Source organism: Phascolarctos cinereus, unplaced genomic scaffold (genome assembly GCF_003287225.1).
Source record: "Phascolarctos cinereus isolate Bilbo 61053 unplaced genomic scaffold, phaCin_HiC Scaffold_726;HRSCAF=1367, whole genome shotgun sequence".
NCBI classification, from domain to species: Eukaryota; Metazoa; Chordata; class Mammalia; order Diprotodontia; family Phascolarctidae; genus Phascolarctos; species Phascolarctos cinereus.
The window spans coordinates 220,492,857-220,508,923 of NW_027556098.1; the positions used below are offsets into that span (position 1 = coordinate 220,492,857).

At 39.9% G+C, this 16,067-nt stretch overlaps 1 protein-coding gene across 3 annotated transcripts in view; it reads left to right on the top strand.

The window, feature by feature from the left end:
• SPC25 (SPC25 component of NDC80 kinetochore complex) overlaps window positions 1–16,067 on the top strand; it is a 40,084-nt gene that overhangs the window by 11,668 nt on the left and 12,349 nt on the right. Inside the window, exons 1-3 of one of the 3 annotated variants that reach the window (XM_020991032.2) lie at window positions 12,453–12,614; window positions 14,991–15,148; window positions 15,233–15,298. In XM_020991032.2, coding sequence (XP_020846691.1) covers window positions 14,992–15,148; window positions 15,233–15,298 — 223 coding nt within the window. In that variant the 5' untranslated portion in view covers window positions 12,453–12,614; window position 14,991. The other 2 variants (XM_020991034.2, XM_020991033.1) reach the window with 2 other exon arrangements.

The window sequence follows — 16,067 nt, forward strand, 5'->3', positions numbered from 1 at the left end:
AGTCAGCTAAGGCTGTGGGGTTGGAGGTATGAGGAATAATAGATGGCAAAGACATAAAGTCCTGCCACAGGTTGAAGCATATGTCGACATAATCTCAACAAAATAATCTATATCAGAATCAGAGATATATTTGTGACCCGGACAAGTAGCACAAACCATGCTCAGAACAAGGTGAAGGGGAGAAGAATAGAGAGGGGCAGAGCCAGAGAAGAGGTAGTATGGTAGCCAGGAATGTATAAAGGAAGCATCAGGTAGCTTCCTATTTTAATTAATTATTTTTTTCTAGCTGAGAGGCAATACGGCATAGTGACAGAAGACTGGCCTTGGAGTCAGAAAAATGGGTTCACATCTTGCCTCTGTCACATACTGGCTTTTATGACACTTTGCAAGTCACATAAATGTATGGATGCAGAGCAGTAACTAAGCTGTGGTGGTAGAGGGAATGTGTTTTATTAATTAATCAATCAATCAACAAGAATATGTACCAAGCATTGTGCTGGATGTTAAGAGTACAAATAAGAAGAATGAAACAATTGCTACTTGGCAAGAAGCTTACATTCTAACAGGGGAAATAAGTATATCTATGTATATATGTATGTATGAATTTACATATATATATTTAAACACATATGGAATAAAGATAAAGAGAATGCAAATAAATAAATATGAGGTAGTTAAAAACAAGGAAATTAGGATATGAGGATACTAGTAGTTGGAGGGATCAGAAAAGGCTTTGAGTAAAAGGCCGTGTTTCCATTATGTTTTGAAAGGAGGGATTTTATGAGGTGGAAGCAAGGAGGGCATGTATTCTAAAAATGAGGAGTAGCCAATGCAAAGATGAGACCAGAAATAAGAGTCCCATATGTATGAGGAAGAGAGAAAAGATCAATTTAGCTGGATCTCAGGTTATGGGATGGAGAGTAATATATGGCAATGGTGATAAATTGGAGCCAGATTGTGAAAGGTTTTAAAAGCTGAATATGGGAGTTTATAGTTTATTCTAGAGGTAATAGGAAGCTCCTGAAGTTTGTAGAATAGAGGAATGACATGGTTGTATTTGTGCTTAAAGAAAATCACTTTGATAGCGCATGGAGGATAAACTAGAGTAGGGAGAGACAAGTCAGGGAGACCAGTTAGGAGGCTGTTATAATAATTTAGGTGAGACATGATAAGAGGGTGAACTAATTAGTGGTAGTAACACCAATTAAATCACAGTCAATTAAAAATCAAATTCTTGCTAGCTAGGCTCTAAGCTGTGTTATTTCTAAGTTCCAGAAGGATTATAAGGACAATCAGTACCCTCTAAATTTTTTACCCTAGGGAAAAGCCCCAGTCAATCCAACCTAATTACAGTTCTCAGAAACTAGGTTAATTTCCTCCTGATAAAATTTCTTTTACTATTAAAACAGAAATACAATTTTCAAACTCTCAGCACATAATTTGCAGGCAAAATTTAATACTGGTATTAACTCCCAATCTTAGGTCAGCTCAAACTTTGTTTATAGCTTTTTCTTTTCTTGAGAAAGGAATGGCATTGTTCACAAATTCTCATCTCATTCAACCATGAAACTCTAAGTAGTTTCTGTAGCTTTAGGGACTCCCCCAAGCTCTCTTCCCAGTCTTCCATGATCCCCTCTCTATACTTACTTTGTAGGGATGTAGATGTACTCTTATGACTTCAGGACATGTGTCCCAAAATTACATCTTCAAATATGATTTGTATGATAGTTTCATATTTCCAAATTCCTACGTGATTTCTCCAGTTGGATACCATCATTTCAAATCTAACATTTCTAAAATTAAACTCAGCAGCTTATTCTTTAAATAGGCACATCTTTCATACTACTCCAGTTTTTTTGGAAAAGCAGTATGGCCTTGGAGTCAGAAGACCTATTAACTCTTCACTCAAACACCTACTAATTGTATGATAGTGGGTAAGTCATTTCACTGATCTGAGCCAATTGATGGGCATCCCCTCAATTTTCAATTCTTAGCCACCACAAAAACAGTGCTATAAATATTTTTGTACAAATGGGTTCTTTTAGGTGGTGGTAATTGTAAGATAAAAGCCTGACCTTTAGGCAAATTTCTCTGGGACATGGGTGATGGTGAAGTTTACAAGGGGAAGGAACCGTGGAAAAGAATATTAAATCTCAGCACAAGGTATCTCCCTCAGTATAACCCCATGAGATAGGTGGTTTATTATCTTATTTCTCCTGGTAGAATGTGTGGTGGTGTTTGTTTTTCTTTCTGGAAGAGGACCACAACATCAGAAAGGGGATGCCATGACTTGCAAGTGAATTGGATTGAAGCGAGGCAGAGCTGTGCAAAGTCACCAGCCTCACTCTCTCCTCCAGAGCCATCTGGGTCCAGTGGCAAGACACAGATCAGGACCACTGGAGATGGCCTCCTGTCAGAATGTGTAATCTCCTTGAAGGAGCTCCTTAAACAACTCCACATGCCTCTGTACTCTCCGGTGCCTCACCCCTGTTCAGCCTCCTTTTGTGTGTTCTCTTTCCCTATTAGATTATACACTCCTCAGGGCAGGGACTATCTTTCTTTCTATTATTTGTATCCCCAGCACTTAGCACTGTGTCTAGCACACAGTAGGTGCTTATTGCTTTGAATCTTTATTGGATTGAATTAAAAATTTAACTGAAGGCAAAGACCATAGCTCACTCTATACCTCTCAGAGCACAGTACACTGCCTATAGTTGGCGCTTCATAAATATCCATAAATATTAAGTGACAGGATGATTTTTGTAGAAGAGATTCTAACCAGTTTGGAGCAGAGCCATAGTAAACTAATTTTGCACCTGAGAGAACATAAATGTTTTTTTCTGTCAACCCAGGCTGATACTTCACTTTCCTCACTGTTGTTATACTTTCTTTTTCTTTTTTGGTGAAGTAATTGAGGTCAAGTGACTTGCCCAGGGTCACACAGCTAATAAGTATCAAGTGTCTGAGGCCAGATTTGAATGCAAGTCCTCCTAACTCCAAAGCCAGAGCTCTATCCATTGCACCACCTAGCTACCCCTGTTATTATACTTTTAAAGGCAGGTTGGGATAAACAGTCTCTAAGGTAAATTCTAACCCTAAGATACTCTCATTCTTTGGGTTATGGGTGAAAAAACTTGCATGCAGGTTTGAAAAATCAGCTTCCCAAGTACAAGATCGGATTTAGTCTAAATAGGATCTAGGGGTCTTAGTTGAAAGCAAGCTTAGCATGAGTTAATATGGCAATAAGAAAGCCACTATAATCCTAGGCTTCTTTAAGGCAGGTGTAGTGCCTCAGACTAGTGAGGTTATGGTGTCGCTATACTCTCCTTGGATGGTGTCTGGAGTATTAGATAGAATTCTGGCTGCCACATTTTAGGAAGAGCACTGAAAAGTTGGACACCATATGATAGAGAGCAACCAGTGTGGTCAGGGGCCTCAAGCTTGTGCCATATGAAGATGGATTGAAGGAATTGTATATACTTAGTCTAGAGAATAGATTTGTCAACATGATTATCATCTAGCATTTGCAAGGCTGACATGTGGGAGAGAGAATAAATTCATTCTGCTTGACCTCAGAGGAAAAAAAACCCAGAGCAGTGAACGGAAGTGTAGAAATTTTGGAGAGGAAGATTTAGATTTAACATGAGGAAAATCTTAACCATTCATCACTCAATCAAGCCTTTATTGAGTGCTTACTATGTGCCAGGTATTTCAAGGGAGATATATATATATACACACACATACATATACATATACAAATACACACACACACACACACACACACACACATATATATAGATATATATATATATCTATATATATATATATAGATATATATATATATGACAAACCATTTCCTGCTCTCAAGGAGCTTATATTCAAATGAAATAATGTATTTTTTAAAAAGGGGAGGGGGTTTAACAGTGTCTGGCATATAGTAGGCACTATATAAATTCTTATTTCTCCTCCTTTCCTCCTTTTCCCCTTTCCCCACTCTACTGGATTAAATGGCACATATAAATCAAAACATGCAAGATAAATACAAAGTATGAGGAAAGTAATCTTAAAGAGGATGTCCCTGGCAGCAATGGGAGTGGGCTGGGAAGGGAAGGGACTGGGACAAGAAGGGAGAGAAAACTAGGTAAGGCCCCCTGGAGGAGCTAGTGCCTGAGATGAGTCTTGAAATGAAAAATTCAAGAGTCAGAAACTGGGTAGAAGAAGATTCCAGGCATGGATGATAGCCAGTGCAAAGGAATAGATATGGGAGATGGTGTCATGTGCAAAGAACAGCAAGTAAGCCTGCCCAATTGAATTATAAAGTTAGTGGAGGGAAGCAGAATGTAAGAAGATTGGAAAGCTAGAAAGAGTTCAGGTTTAGAGAGCTTTAAATGCCGAGCAAAGGACTTCATATTTGATCCTGGAAATTCCAGAAAGCCATTTGAGTTATTTGGAAAGCAGATGAATTGTCAGACATATGTTTTGGTAGTTGAGTAGGAGATGGAGAGGAATGGGGAGAAAGTTAAAGCAGGAAGAATAATCAGAAAGCAAGCAGAGCCAAGATTGTGGATTAGGAGCAGCCATCCAGCTGGATTCTCCCAACATGCCCTTCCAAACAACTTTAAGGTAATAGCTCAAATCAAATTTTGGAGCGGCAGAGTGAACAAAAAGTTGGAGTGAGATATTTTTCTGGCCCAAGAAAACTTAAGAGGTAGGCAGGAAAAGTCTGTTATACTGGGGTGGAGGTCTGTCTAGAACCCACACACGGAGGGGCAAAAGTGGCCACAGCAGAAGCAGCACTTTTGGGAGCTCTCAGCCCAGAGATGTAAGGGGGTCAGAGGACTATCAGAAAGAGATCTCAATATTAAATTTAAAAGGCTTTGCGCAAACAAAACAATGCAACCAAGATTAGAAGAAAATCAGAAAACTGGGAAACAATTTACCTCTGCAAATATCTCTGATAAAGGCCTCATTTCTCAACCTTATAGAGAGAACTGAGTCAAATCTATAAGAATATGAGTTATTCTCCAGTTGATAAATGGACAAAGGATATGAACAGGCAGTTTTCAGAAGAAGAAATCAGAGCTATCTATAAGCATATAAAAGTGCTCTAAATCACTATTGATTAGAGAAATACAAATTAAAACAACTCTGAGGTGCCAGCTATTAACCTATCAGATTGGTTAATATGACAGAAAAGGAAAATCATAAGTATTGGAGGGGATATGGAAAAATTGGGAAACTAATGCATTGTTGTTGGAGTTGTGAACTGATCCAACCAATATGGAGAGCAATTTGGAATTATATCCAAAGGGAAATCAAACTGGGTATACCCTTTGCTCCAGGAATACTGCTACCAGATCTGTATCCCAAAGAGATTTTTTTTAAAAAGGGGAAAGGACCTATTTGTACAAAAATATTTATAGCGGCTCTTTTTGTGGTGTCAAAGAATTGGAAATGCCCATCAATTGGGGAATGGCTGAACAAGTTGTGTATATGAATGTAATGGAATGCTATTGTGCTACCAGAAATGACAAATGGGATGACTTCAGAAAAAACCTTGGAATGAACTCATGAAAAGTAAAGCGAGCAGAACCAAGGAACACTGCCCACAGTAATAGCAATGGTGTATGATGATCAACCGTGAATGACTTAGCTATTCTCAGCAATGCAATGGTCCAAGACAATTCCAAAGGTCTTATGATGAAAAAATGCTATCCACAACCGGAGAAAGAACTGATAAGAGTCTGAATGCAGATTAAAGCATGCTGTTTTTCCCTTTATTTTATTTGTGTGCTTTTTCCCCTTTTGGTTTGTTTCTTCTTTCACAATATGACTACTGTGGAAGTATGTTTTACATAATTACCACATATATAACCTATATCAAATTGGTTACTGTCTGGGTTGGGGAAGGGGAAAGAGTAAAAGAGGGAGGGAGAAAATATGGTACTCAAAAATGTAAATGAATATTAAAAATTGTCTTTACATGTAATTAGGAAAAAATAAAATACTGTTAAAAAAAGAAAGAAAGATTACAGGGGACCTTTTGCTGGCACTGAGTACAGTTTGTGGGGTGGTTGTCAAATCTATTGCCAACATGCAGTTCTAGGTCAGAGTTTCAGGGTGGAAAGGAGCTCTGGGTGTCAGTCATAAAGCAGTTCTAAGGCAAAGAACAGTGTTAGTGTGTGCAGGGACCAGGGGCCCTTCCTTGGTAAAGACCAGAGTGCAGACCAGAAGAGCAGTGACCATATCTCTCCCAGGGTCATACCGCCTTGGAGGTACCAAATGTTTATAGATCTCCAGAAATAGCTCTGAAAACACCAGCACAAAAAAACCCTGAAGCTTGAGACAGTGCCTCCCCACCCCTAAGAGAACAGAGCCCAACTCTGATATATAAAGTTCAAAGTTAAGAAATAGGCTGGAAAAATGAACAAACAATTTTCTTAATTGGCCATAAAAAGTTACTACAGTGGCAGGAAAGATCAAGACATAAACTCAGAAGAACACAACAATGTGAAAACAGCTACCAAAAAAGCCTCAAAGAAAAATGCTAATTGGACCCAAAAAGAAGTCCTGGAAGAGTTAGGGAAAGAAATGAGAGTGATACAAGAAAATTATGAAAAGAAAATTAACAGCTTAGTAAAAGAGGCACAAAAAAAATATTGAAGGAAACATCACCCTAAAAAACAGAATTGGTCAAATGGTAAGAGGCACAAAAATTCGCTAAAGGGAACTTTTTAAAAAGCAGAATTTGACCAAATGGAAAAGGAGGTACAAAGTCTCACCGAAGAAAATAATTCCTTAAAAATTAGAATTGAGCAACTGGAAGCTAATGACTCCATGAGACTTCAAGAAACAATAAAACAAAGTCAAAAGAATGGGAAAAAAAGTAGAAAATGTGAAATATCTCATCAGAAAAACAACTGACCTGGAAAAATAGAGGACAGGTAATTTAAGAATTATTAGACTTCCTGAAATCCATGATCAAAAAAGGGGCCTCGACATCATATTTCAAAAAAACATCAAGGAAAACTGCCCCAATATCTTTGATGCAGAAGGCAAAATAAAAATTGAAAGAATCCACTGATCCTCTTCTGAAAGAGATCCCAAAATGAAAATTCCCAAAAATATTACAATCAAATTCCAGAACTCACAGATCAAGGAGAAAATACTTTAAGCAGCCAGAAAACAACAAACAAACAATTCAAATATCATGGAGCCACAGTTAGGATCACACAAGATTCAGTGGCTTCCACATTAAAGGAGCAAAGGGCTTAGAATATAATATTCTGGAAGGCAAAGAAGCTAGGATTACAACCAAGAATCACCTACCCAGCAAAACTGAGTGTAAACTTTCAAGGTAAAATGGGTAATTAATGAAATAGATCTTCAAGCATTCCTGATGAAAAGACCGGAGCTGAATAGAGAATTTGACATTCCAACAGAACACTCAAGAGAAGGTAAATGTGAAAGAGTAATCATAAGAGACTCAATAAAGTTAAACTTATGTTCCCATATGGGAAGATGTTACTTGCAACTCCTATGAACTTTATCATTAGGGTAGTTAAAAGTGATTTACATAGACAAAAGGCATAGGTAGGAGTCAATTATGTTGGAATAATCTCCAAAAAAAATGAAGAGAGGAGAAAGAGATGTCCTAGAAAAAGGGAAAAGGAAGAAGCAAAATGGGGGGAAAATTTATGGAAGAAAAATTGGCAGGCAATACTTGAATATCGTGCTCATCTGAATTGACTCAAAGAGGGAAGAATATATATGTGCACACTCAGTTGTGCCTAGAAATGTAACCTACTCAATAGGGAAATGGGAGGGGAAAGGGATAATAAAAAGGGAAGGGATAATAAAGGGGAGGATGATTAAAGGAGGCAGTGCCTAGAAGCAAAACTTTTGAGGAGGGACAGCATAAAGGGGAAGGGGGGGAGAAACAGAAGATAATGGTGATGTGACTGACTTCTGCCCATCAACAATGAGAGCCTTGCTAAATCTCTGTCTGCCCAGTAACAGGGGGCTCTATCTGCTGACAAGAAAACCTTGTTATTTTCTGTGTATGTGACTTACCCCTAATGTTTGTGCCCATATCTTTGAATGTTGCAAGTTAAGTTCCCCGCTTTTATGACCACATGACTGAACTGCTTTGTAAAGTACTCAACACACCTGCTTCCCCTTTCCTGACATCCTTTCTTATGGTTACCTGCCTATGTAGGAGCATGTCCCCCATACCTAGATGAGGGCCCAAAACTTGGGTATAAAAGTAAGCCACTGTCTTATCCTAGGTTGTTAGTCTTCCTCCAGGACTAGCCCACCACTTTTACGACAATAAAGCCCTCTTAACTAGGAGAACCTCTACCTCCTGAATTCTTTCTGCACAACCCAACTCCAAACATTGTCTACCTCTTCAAGGGGATAGAAGGAAATACACAGTAATCATAACTACAAATGTGAATGGGATGAGCTCACCCATAAAATGGAAGCAGATAGTAGAATAGATTAGAAACCAGAATCCAAGAATATGTTGTGTACAAGAAACACACTTGAAACAGAAAGACTCGATTTGAGAAGTCTCTCCAATGATGCAAATTACAACTCATCTATCCCTGCCCATCCCGTATGACTCTTGTTCACGTTCTCCCAGAAGTTCACACCGGAGATCCAACCAACATGCTATTAAAGGCCTTTCTCTTCTTCTCTTGACATTGCAACAGTACCAAGTGAGGACTCGGGCTGACCATTTATCATCCCTAGCTTTTGCTAAGTAACCAGCTCATTTTCTCTTCCAGTCATACAGTACTTTGGTGATACCCTTTACTCCTGTTCAGAGTTCCTCAACTGATTAAATTTTGTGGCCTCCTCACACTCATCATTCCCCTTTCTATTGTCCTATGTGTGATATTCACTTTTACTTCTTCAAAGATAGCACTATTAGGAAGGGCAGGCAATACCTTTTTTTTTTTTTGCCTGAATGTTTTGTTGCCATATAGCAACACATCAGTAAATTGGAAAAGATGGGTCTTTACTTTCATGGGAGGAAGCTTGGAGTCTGTAATAGTTTTGCAATTTACCCAAAGCTCACTCTCCTGCCTCCTTTTCAACTCTAAACCCGGTTCATGTGCTGCTAGGGAAACATTCCTTATGTGCCTTGTGGGTGAAGTTAAATGCTTTGCCCACCATATTATAGCTAGGAGGTTTTAGAGGCTAGATTCAAATCCAGGTTTTCTTGACTCCAGGACTAGTACTCTGTTCACTACAATATGCTGGCTCAATTAACATTGAGCAAGGTAGGAAATAGGGTGGCTAGGTGGCGCAGTGGAAAGAGTGCCTAAGTCAGGAAGACTCATCTTCCTGAGTACAAATTTGACCTCAGACAGTTACCAGCTGTGACCCTGGGCAAGTCACTTACCCCTGTTTGCTTTAGTTTCTTAATCTGTAAAATTAGCTGCAGAGGGAAATGGTAAACTACTGCAGTATCTTTGACAACAAAATCCCATATGGGGTCATGAAGAGTTGGACACAACTGAACAACAACAAAAGATGGAAAACACGAAGACACATGCTTGCCAAAAATATTTACTATTGCTATGAAGGATATACAGTGCAGAATTCAAACAGAGGAGGAATTTCCTATAGATGGTAGGGTCCTCGAGAGGCTTCTGTTGATGGATGATATTGTCCTAGCATGCTACAGTGCCTCCTCATTGAGACTGAAAAGTGTTTGACCCAACTATACACTCATGAAAATCCAAACAGTTGAAGAATGCAGTTGAATAGACTGCCCTTTGAGCTGGTTAATCGCTACTTACATCTTGGACAGGCACTGCAGCTTGAATGGGCAACATAATGAAGTTAATCCAAAATTAAAGATAAGAAAGATGGTGGCCTGGATCACATGTGGGAAATGACACAGCACTTCTCCATGTTACTTTATGTATGTGAATTATGGAACACTGTAATTTCTTTGTGATCAAAATCATAGCTGACTCCAATGATAATGGAGAGACACATGGTGGGCATAAACAGGCCTTATCATATTACCAAACATTATTTGCATCCAAGGAGGGTCATTAACAATAATACCCAGGATAAGTATGATTGGAAAATTCATATCATCACTCATACTAGATTTAGTAGATAGATCCCACAGATTGGCTTGAGACATACAAAAGCTAAGTGATTTATGCTGGCTAATGTAGCCAGAAAGAACTAATAGCTGGATTTGAACTCAGGTCTTCCTCATTTCCAGTCCAGCATTTTATACCATTCTGTCCCTTGAAGTAACACTGCTATTCTCTTGCAGATGACAATAATAATAGCTAGCACTGAAAAAGTACCTTAAGCTTTGCAAAGTGCTTCACAAATATTCTCTCATTTGAGCCTCACAACCCTGAAGACCACATGCTGCAGAACTCTACCAAATCAACAAGCATTTATTAATCACCTACTATTCTCCACACACACTGTGATAAATGCTGGGGATGAAAAGAAAAGGAAAAAACAGCGTCTGCCCTGGAGGAGCTTGCAACCTGGGGAGTTGGGAGTGGGGCAAGAAACATGCAAACAACTATGTACAAAAAAAGACATATAGAGGTTAAATTGGAGTAAGCTCAGACAGAAGGCACTAATGTTAAGAAATACCAGAAAAGGCAGGGATTAATTGGGAAAAAAAATGCTGGATCTGAAGAATGAGGCCCTGGGTTTGAATACCAGCTTTGACATTTACTATCTGTGTGACCTTGTAACAAGTCATTGTTAAATGAGCCTTAGGAAGAACAGAGTTCAAATCCAGCTTCACATACTTACTTAGCTGTGTGATCCTGGGCAAATCACTTGATCCCTGTTTGCTTTAGTTTCCTCAACTGTAAAATGGAGATAATAATATCTCCTAGCTCATGGAGTTATTGTAAGGCTCAAATGATAATAATTGTAAATGCTTCACATTGCTTGGCACATAGTAAGGGCTGGAAAAGTGTTAGCCTGCATTAGCTATTGTTATTATTATTTTTATTATTACACTTCCTGGGTTACTTTCTATCCTGTTGTGACTTTCGGCAAACCACCTGCTATTTGGGGCCTCAACTTCCCCATCTGAGAGATGGGAGGAGGTTGGACTGGTTGATCAAATATCGTCGTTCACTCCTGTCTGTCTCTTCTTGATCCCATTTGAGGTTTTCTTGGCAAAGAAACTGGAGTGATTTACCATTTCCTTCTCCAGCTCATGTTACAGATGAAGAAACTGAGGCAAACAGGGTTAAGTGACTGGCCCAGGGTCACACAGATAGTGTCTGAGGTCACATTTGAACTCAGGTCTTCTTGACTCCAGGTCCAACGTTCTGTACACTTCACCACCTAGCTGTCCTGATCAAATATAAGTGTATACAAAGCATTTTGCAAACCTTGAAGAGCTGTATAAATGTCAGCTCTTATTAGGATTACAGTTTCTTAAGGCAGGGATCCTTAAACTGCGATGTATAAACTTTTTTTTTCATATTTTGGTAGCTATTTCAAATTGGTTTCCTCTGTAATCGTCTGTATTTTATTTTATGCATTTAAAAACATTACTCTGTGGAAGGGTCCATAGGCTTCACCAGACTGTGAAAGATGTCCACAACACCCACGCACAAAGGTAAAGAATCCCTAAAGGTTCCTTCCAGCGATATAGAATTTACTCCTTGTGCCACAGAAGAAAGAACAGTAAAAGACTTCTGATACCCAACTACCCATGTGACTTGCGGCAAGGCACTTAATCCCCCAATGCCTCAGTTTCCTCCTCTGTAAAAGGAGCAGTTTGGCCACGTCGGCCTCCGAGGTTCCTTCGTTCCTATTTTAGGATCCAGGAGGGCGGCACCCCCTTTTGCATTTGTGTGTCCAGTGCACAGGCGCATAGTAGGAGCTTAACAAACGCTTGCTGGTTCAGCATCCCTCCTGGGTCCTCCTCCCTCAGTCTCGGGGTACCACATCCCACCTCTCTAGGTACCCAGGCTCCTCCCGCGGGGCGCAGCCTAAGTGCCCCGTCCCCGCCCCAGTTGGCGCGGATCACCATGGGGAAGCCACGCATCCAAGGTCCCAGGCTTAACAAAGGCACTGGCCGGATTCGGACCCAGGTCTTCTGGCTTCAAAGCCAAACTCTTCCAATGAAACTATTTAAACTATTTAAAAGTGATTAGAACTGGCCGCTTAAACTTGAATGAAGTGGTAGAACAAATGCATTTAACTAAATCCTAGTGGCAGCATCGGAGAAGACAGGGAAGCCTTCACAAGAGAACCGAGCTCAAGTTCAACATGCCAGCGGAAGTTTTGAAACCGCTATACGGCTTTCAAAAAATATCGAGGAGAAAACTACAAATCCCACAATGCCCTTCTTCCCCATGTTCTTTACGAGAACCACAGAGAACGCTGTCGACCAATCGCTACTCGGAGAACTTGAGCCGCCAGCCAATCAAACTTCAACAATACTTCCGGGGGCGGGAGGCGGGAGGCAACCATCATTTAAAATTGTGTTGTTTGCAGCTGATAGTTTATGATTAAAGTGCTGTCTGGCAGAAGAAGCGGGTCAGAGGGTCCGGGGGCAGCGGCGGGAGCGTCCCTTCTCCACTTCGCCGCCGCTGGTGAGAAAGAACGGGGAGGAAGTCGGGCCCCGGGCACGCGGGTCAAAAGCCCGAAGCGGCCCGGTTGTCTTTGGGCCAGCGGGAGGATCGGGGTCGGGGATCCCAGGTCCGTGGGCTGCGCCGGGTAGGAACTGCCTGGCCGTAGGGGTGGGATGGGGTGGGGAGTGGGGAGCTCCAGAGGATGAGGCCTATTTAACAATGACTTGTCCAAGGTCACATAGTAGTAACTGTCAGAGCTGGTATTCAAGCCCAGGGCCTCCTTCTTCAGATCCAGCCTTCTTTGCAATGAATCCTTGCCTTTTCTGGTTTTCCTTAACGTTAGTGCCTTCCCTCTGAGATTCCGCCAATTTAACCTCTATGCATCTTTTTAGTACGTAGTTGTTTGTATGTTTATTGCCCTACCCACAGCTTCCCAAATTGCAAGCTCCTCGTGGACAGGCACTGTTTTTTCTTTTGTTTTCATGCCCTGCATTTAGCACAGTGTGTAGCACACAGTAGGCAATTAATAAATACTTGTTAATTTGGTAGTGTTCTGTGGCACGTGGCCTCCTTAGAGACCTTTTAACAAGGGTTCTATTTTGCCTCTAAAAATGGGGGAGGGATGAGCTGGGGTCCCCAAGATCTCAGGAATTTTTATATGGGATTTCTTGAAATGGGGGGTGGGGTGGGAGAAAGGCTAGAAGCCAGAGCTAGTTGAACCCCAAAGACTGAGAGAAGAAAGTATGGGACACAGGTGTCTAGGGGCCTAGCTGAACCCCAAAGACTGAGAGAAGAAAGTATGGGACACAGGTGTCTAGGGGCCTAGCCTCATCTCCCTCACCCGCAATTTAAAAGTTGGATTTTAGGGTTTCTTCTGAAAGCTGAGAAGACTTTCCAGAAGACTGTTTCCCTTGGTGCCAAGCATCTCAGTGGTTGAGGACAATCCACCAGACCTAAATTCTGACAGTTCAAGACCTGTTGCAGTAGTGTTTTTTGGTGTAGGAGATTAAAAGGTTAATAGTGACTTCAGGCTATGTGGAAATCAAGACCATTAAATGGGATTTGATCTAGTCTGAATCTTGTAATTATCAATAGGCTCTTGTACCATTTTTTTTTTTTTTAGTATTTGTTTGATGGCTGCCTGATTTGGAGTTTGGTAGATTGGTTTTATAAGGAGGTTTGTTGCATAATTACATAGTTGCAAGTTGCATAGTTACAAGTGCTCAAGTAACATTTGTGTTAGTGAAAGAATAAATATGTTGACTTGTTAAGTCTAGGTTACTGGAAGGACGGTAATAGGGAAGGGTTTAGGGAGAAAGATAATGAATTCACTGTGGGTACATAAACACACACATACGTATGTGTACACACACAAATATGCTTGATGAGGGGCTCCCCAACTTATGTTCTGAACCCCAGAATGATTCTAGAAATCTTGGGTTTTATTTCAAGTCTGGAGCTAGTGTTAGGAACTTAGGGCAATCTAAGTTTAGAAAATCGTTTCTAGACCCTTCAGGGTTTATAGACTAAGGATTCAGTCCTTATTTCCTAGGCAGTCTGCTTGGTTTTGTTATTCTTGAAAAGGTTCAGAACTGTTTTACCCTGCTAGTGATCCTCAGGACTATTGGTACCAGTCCATTTTCATAGATCACCTTTAGACAACAACAGAGAGTCACAAAATGTTCCTCAAATTAAACTAAAAAGTACCCATGGTAGCCTAAATGTGGCAATTGGATGGAAAATCCTTTTGGTTAATTAGCTTTAGGCTAATAGTAGCATAGTGGGCAGCTAGGTGGCACATCAGATAGAGTGCTGAGCCTGAAGTCAGGGAAGACTCATCTTCCTGAGTTCAATCCTGACCTCAGACACTTAACTAGCTGTGTGACCCTGGGCAAGTCACTTAATCCTGTTTGTCTCAATTTCCTCAACTGTAAAATGAGCTGGACAAGGAAATGGCAAACCACTCCTAATGTCTTTGTTAAGAAAGCTCCAAATGGGGTCACGAAGAGTTGGGCATACCTGAAAAATGAAACAACAGAATAATGGTGTTTTCTTTGCAACCAAGATTTGGGCTGCCAAATGAGACCTCTGCAGATGGGCGACTATGGTGATAGTGTTTAACACCTTTGGGTGTGCCTTCAATCCTTAACTTCCTGATAAATAAAAACTGTTAAGTTTTTATAATATAGAATCCTATTGCCTTGCTGTATAATAGTCGTGTTCCTAGTGATGCATAGTGAATATCTCATAGTAATTTATAAATCTTATGATAGTTGTATATTGTAGTAGTTCTACAGTACCCTAAAATACCACTCATTGTAACAATGAGTTAACTTGTCTGCATTAACTTTTAAAATATGATTAATAACAAGTTCTTCTGTATCCTTTTTATTATAGCATGATGTCTCACATAAAGACAGAAGAGGAACTGGACATATTTAATAAAAGTATAAATGACTTTTGGAACAGATTCCGAAATACTACATTGAATGAACACTATAGTCAAGTGGTGGGGCTGAGAGATACCTATAAAGACTCCACTGAAGCATTGACAGGTACTCTATGCAGCTTGAAGGGTGCTACTGTATTTTATGGTCACATTATTTGATTGAGATTTAAATTTCATTTTTTTCTTACAGAAAGATTATCCACAAAGATAAAAGAGGAGGATCGAATGGTTGAGACTTTTCTGGAATTCAGAAATAGTATGTGATTGACATCTAACATAACTCCCAGCATGTTTTAAGGGTTGTTTCTATGGTAGTCATGGGAACCTAAGGAAGCTGTAGTCTTTCAAACCTCTTCATAAATCTGAGTGGTGCCATTACTAGTTTAAATTGCTTTTGCTCTTTTGTTCTCTGCTAAATTTCTTCTACAATTTTAGTCTTGTCAAACAGCTTTTCTTGTGGTCTTATTTGTAGATCACTGGGTTTGGCCTTTCATACTGATCATCAAGATTTAGATGGATAAAAGTCTTTTGGATTGCAAGATCCCCAAAGAGATTTCAAGATGAAGTTTTAGACCAGGAACTAATGGGTTAAAATAGTCAAAATATGGTCTAGGGTAGTTTTTTTTTCCCTTAACCTTTTTTGTTGGTCATGGACTTCATTGGCAATCTGGTGAGGCTAACTGATCCCTTTAAAGAATAGTGGTTTTAATGCATATGATAATACATATGCTTACAAAGGAAACCAATTATGTTGAAATATAGTTATAAAATGTATTTTAAAAAAACAAACAAGTTTATGGACCCTAGGTTAAAAATCCTTGGTCTAGGGGACTAGTTGTCATATGCAGATATACTACGTAGAGGCTATAAGCTGTTCAGGGGAAAATATTACACACACATATATAAAGAATTCATTATTTTTCCCCTAAACCCTCCCTTCTTCCAAACTTCCTTATTACCATCCTCCAAGTCACCTAGACTTATGAACTGGTTATTGTCTTTGACTGTTCGATATCTCTCATCTC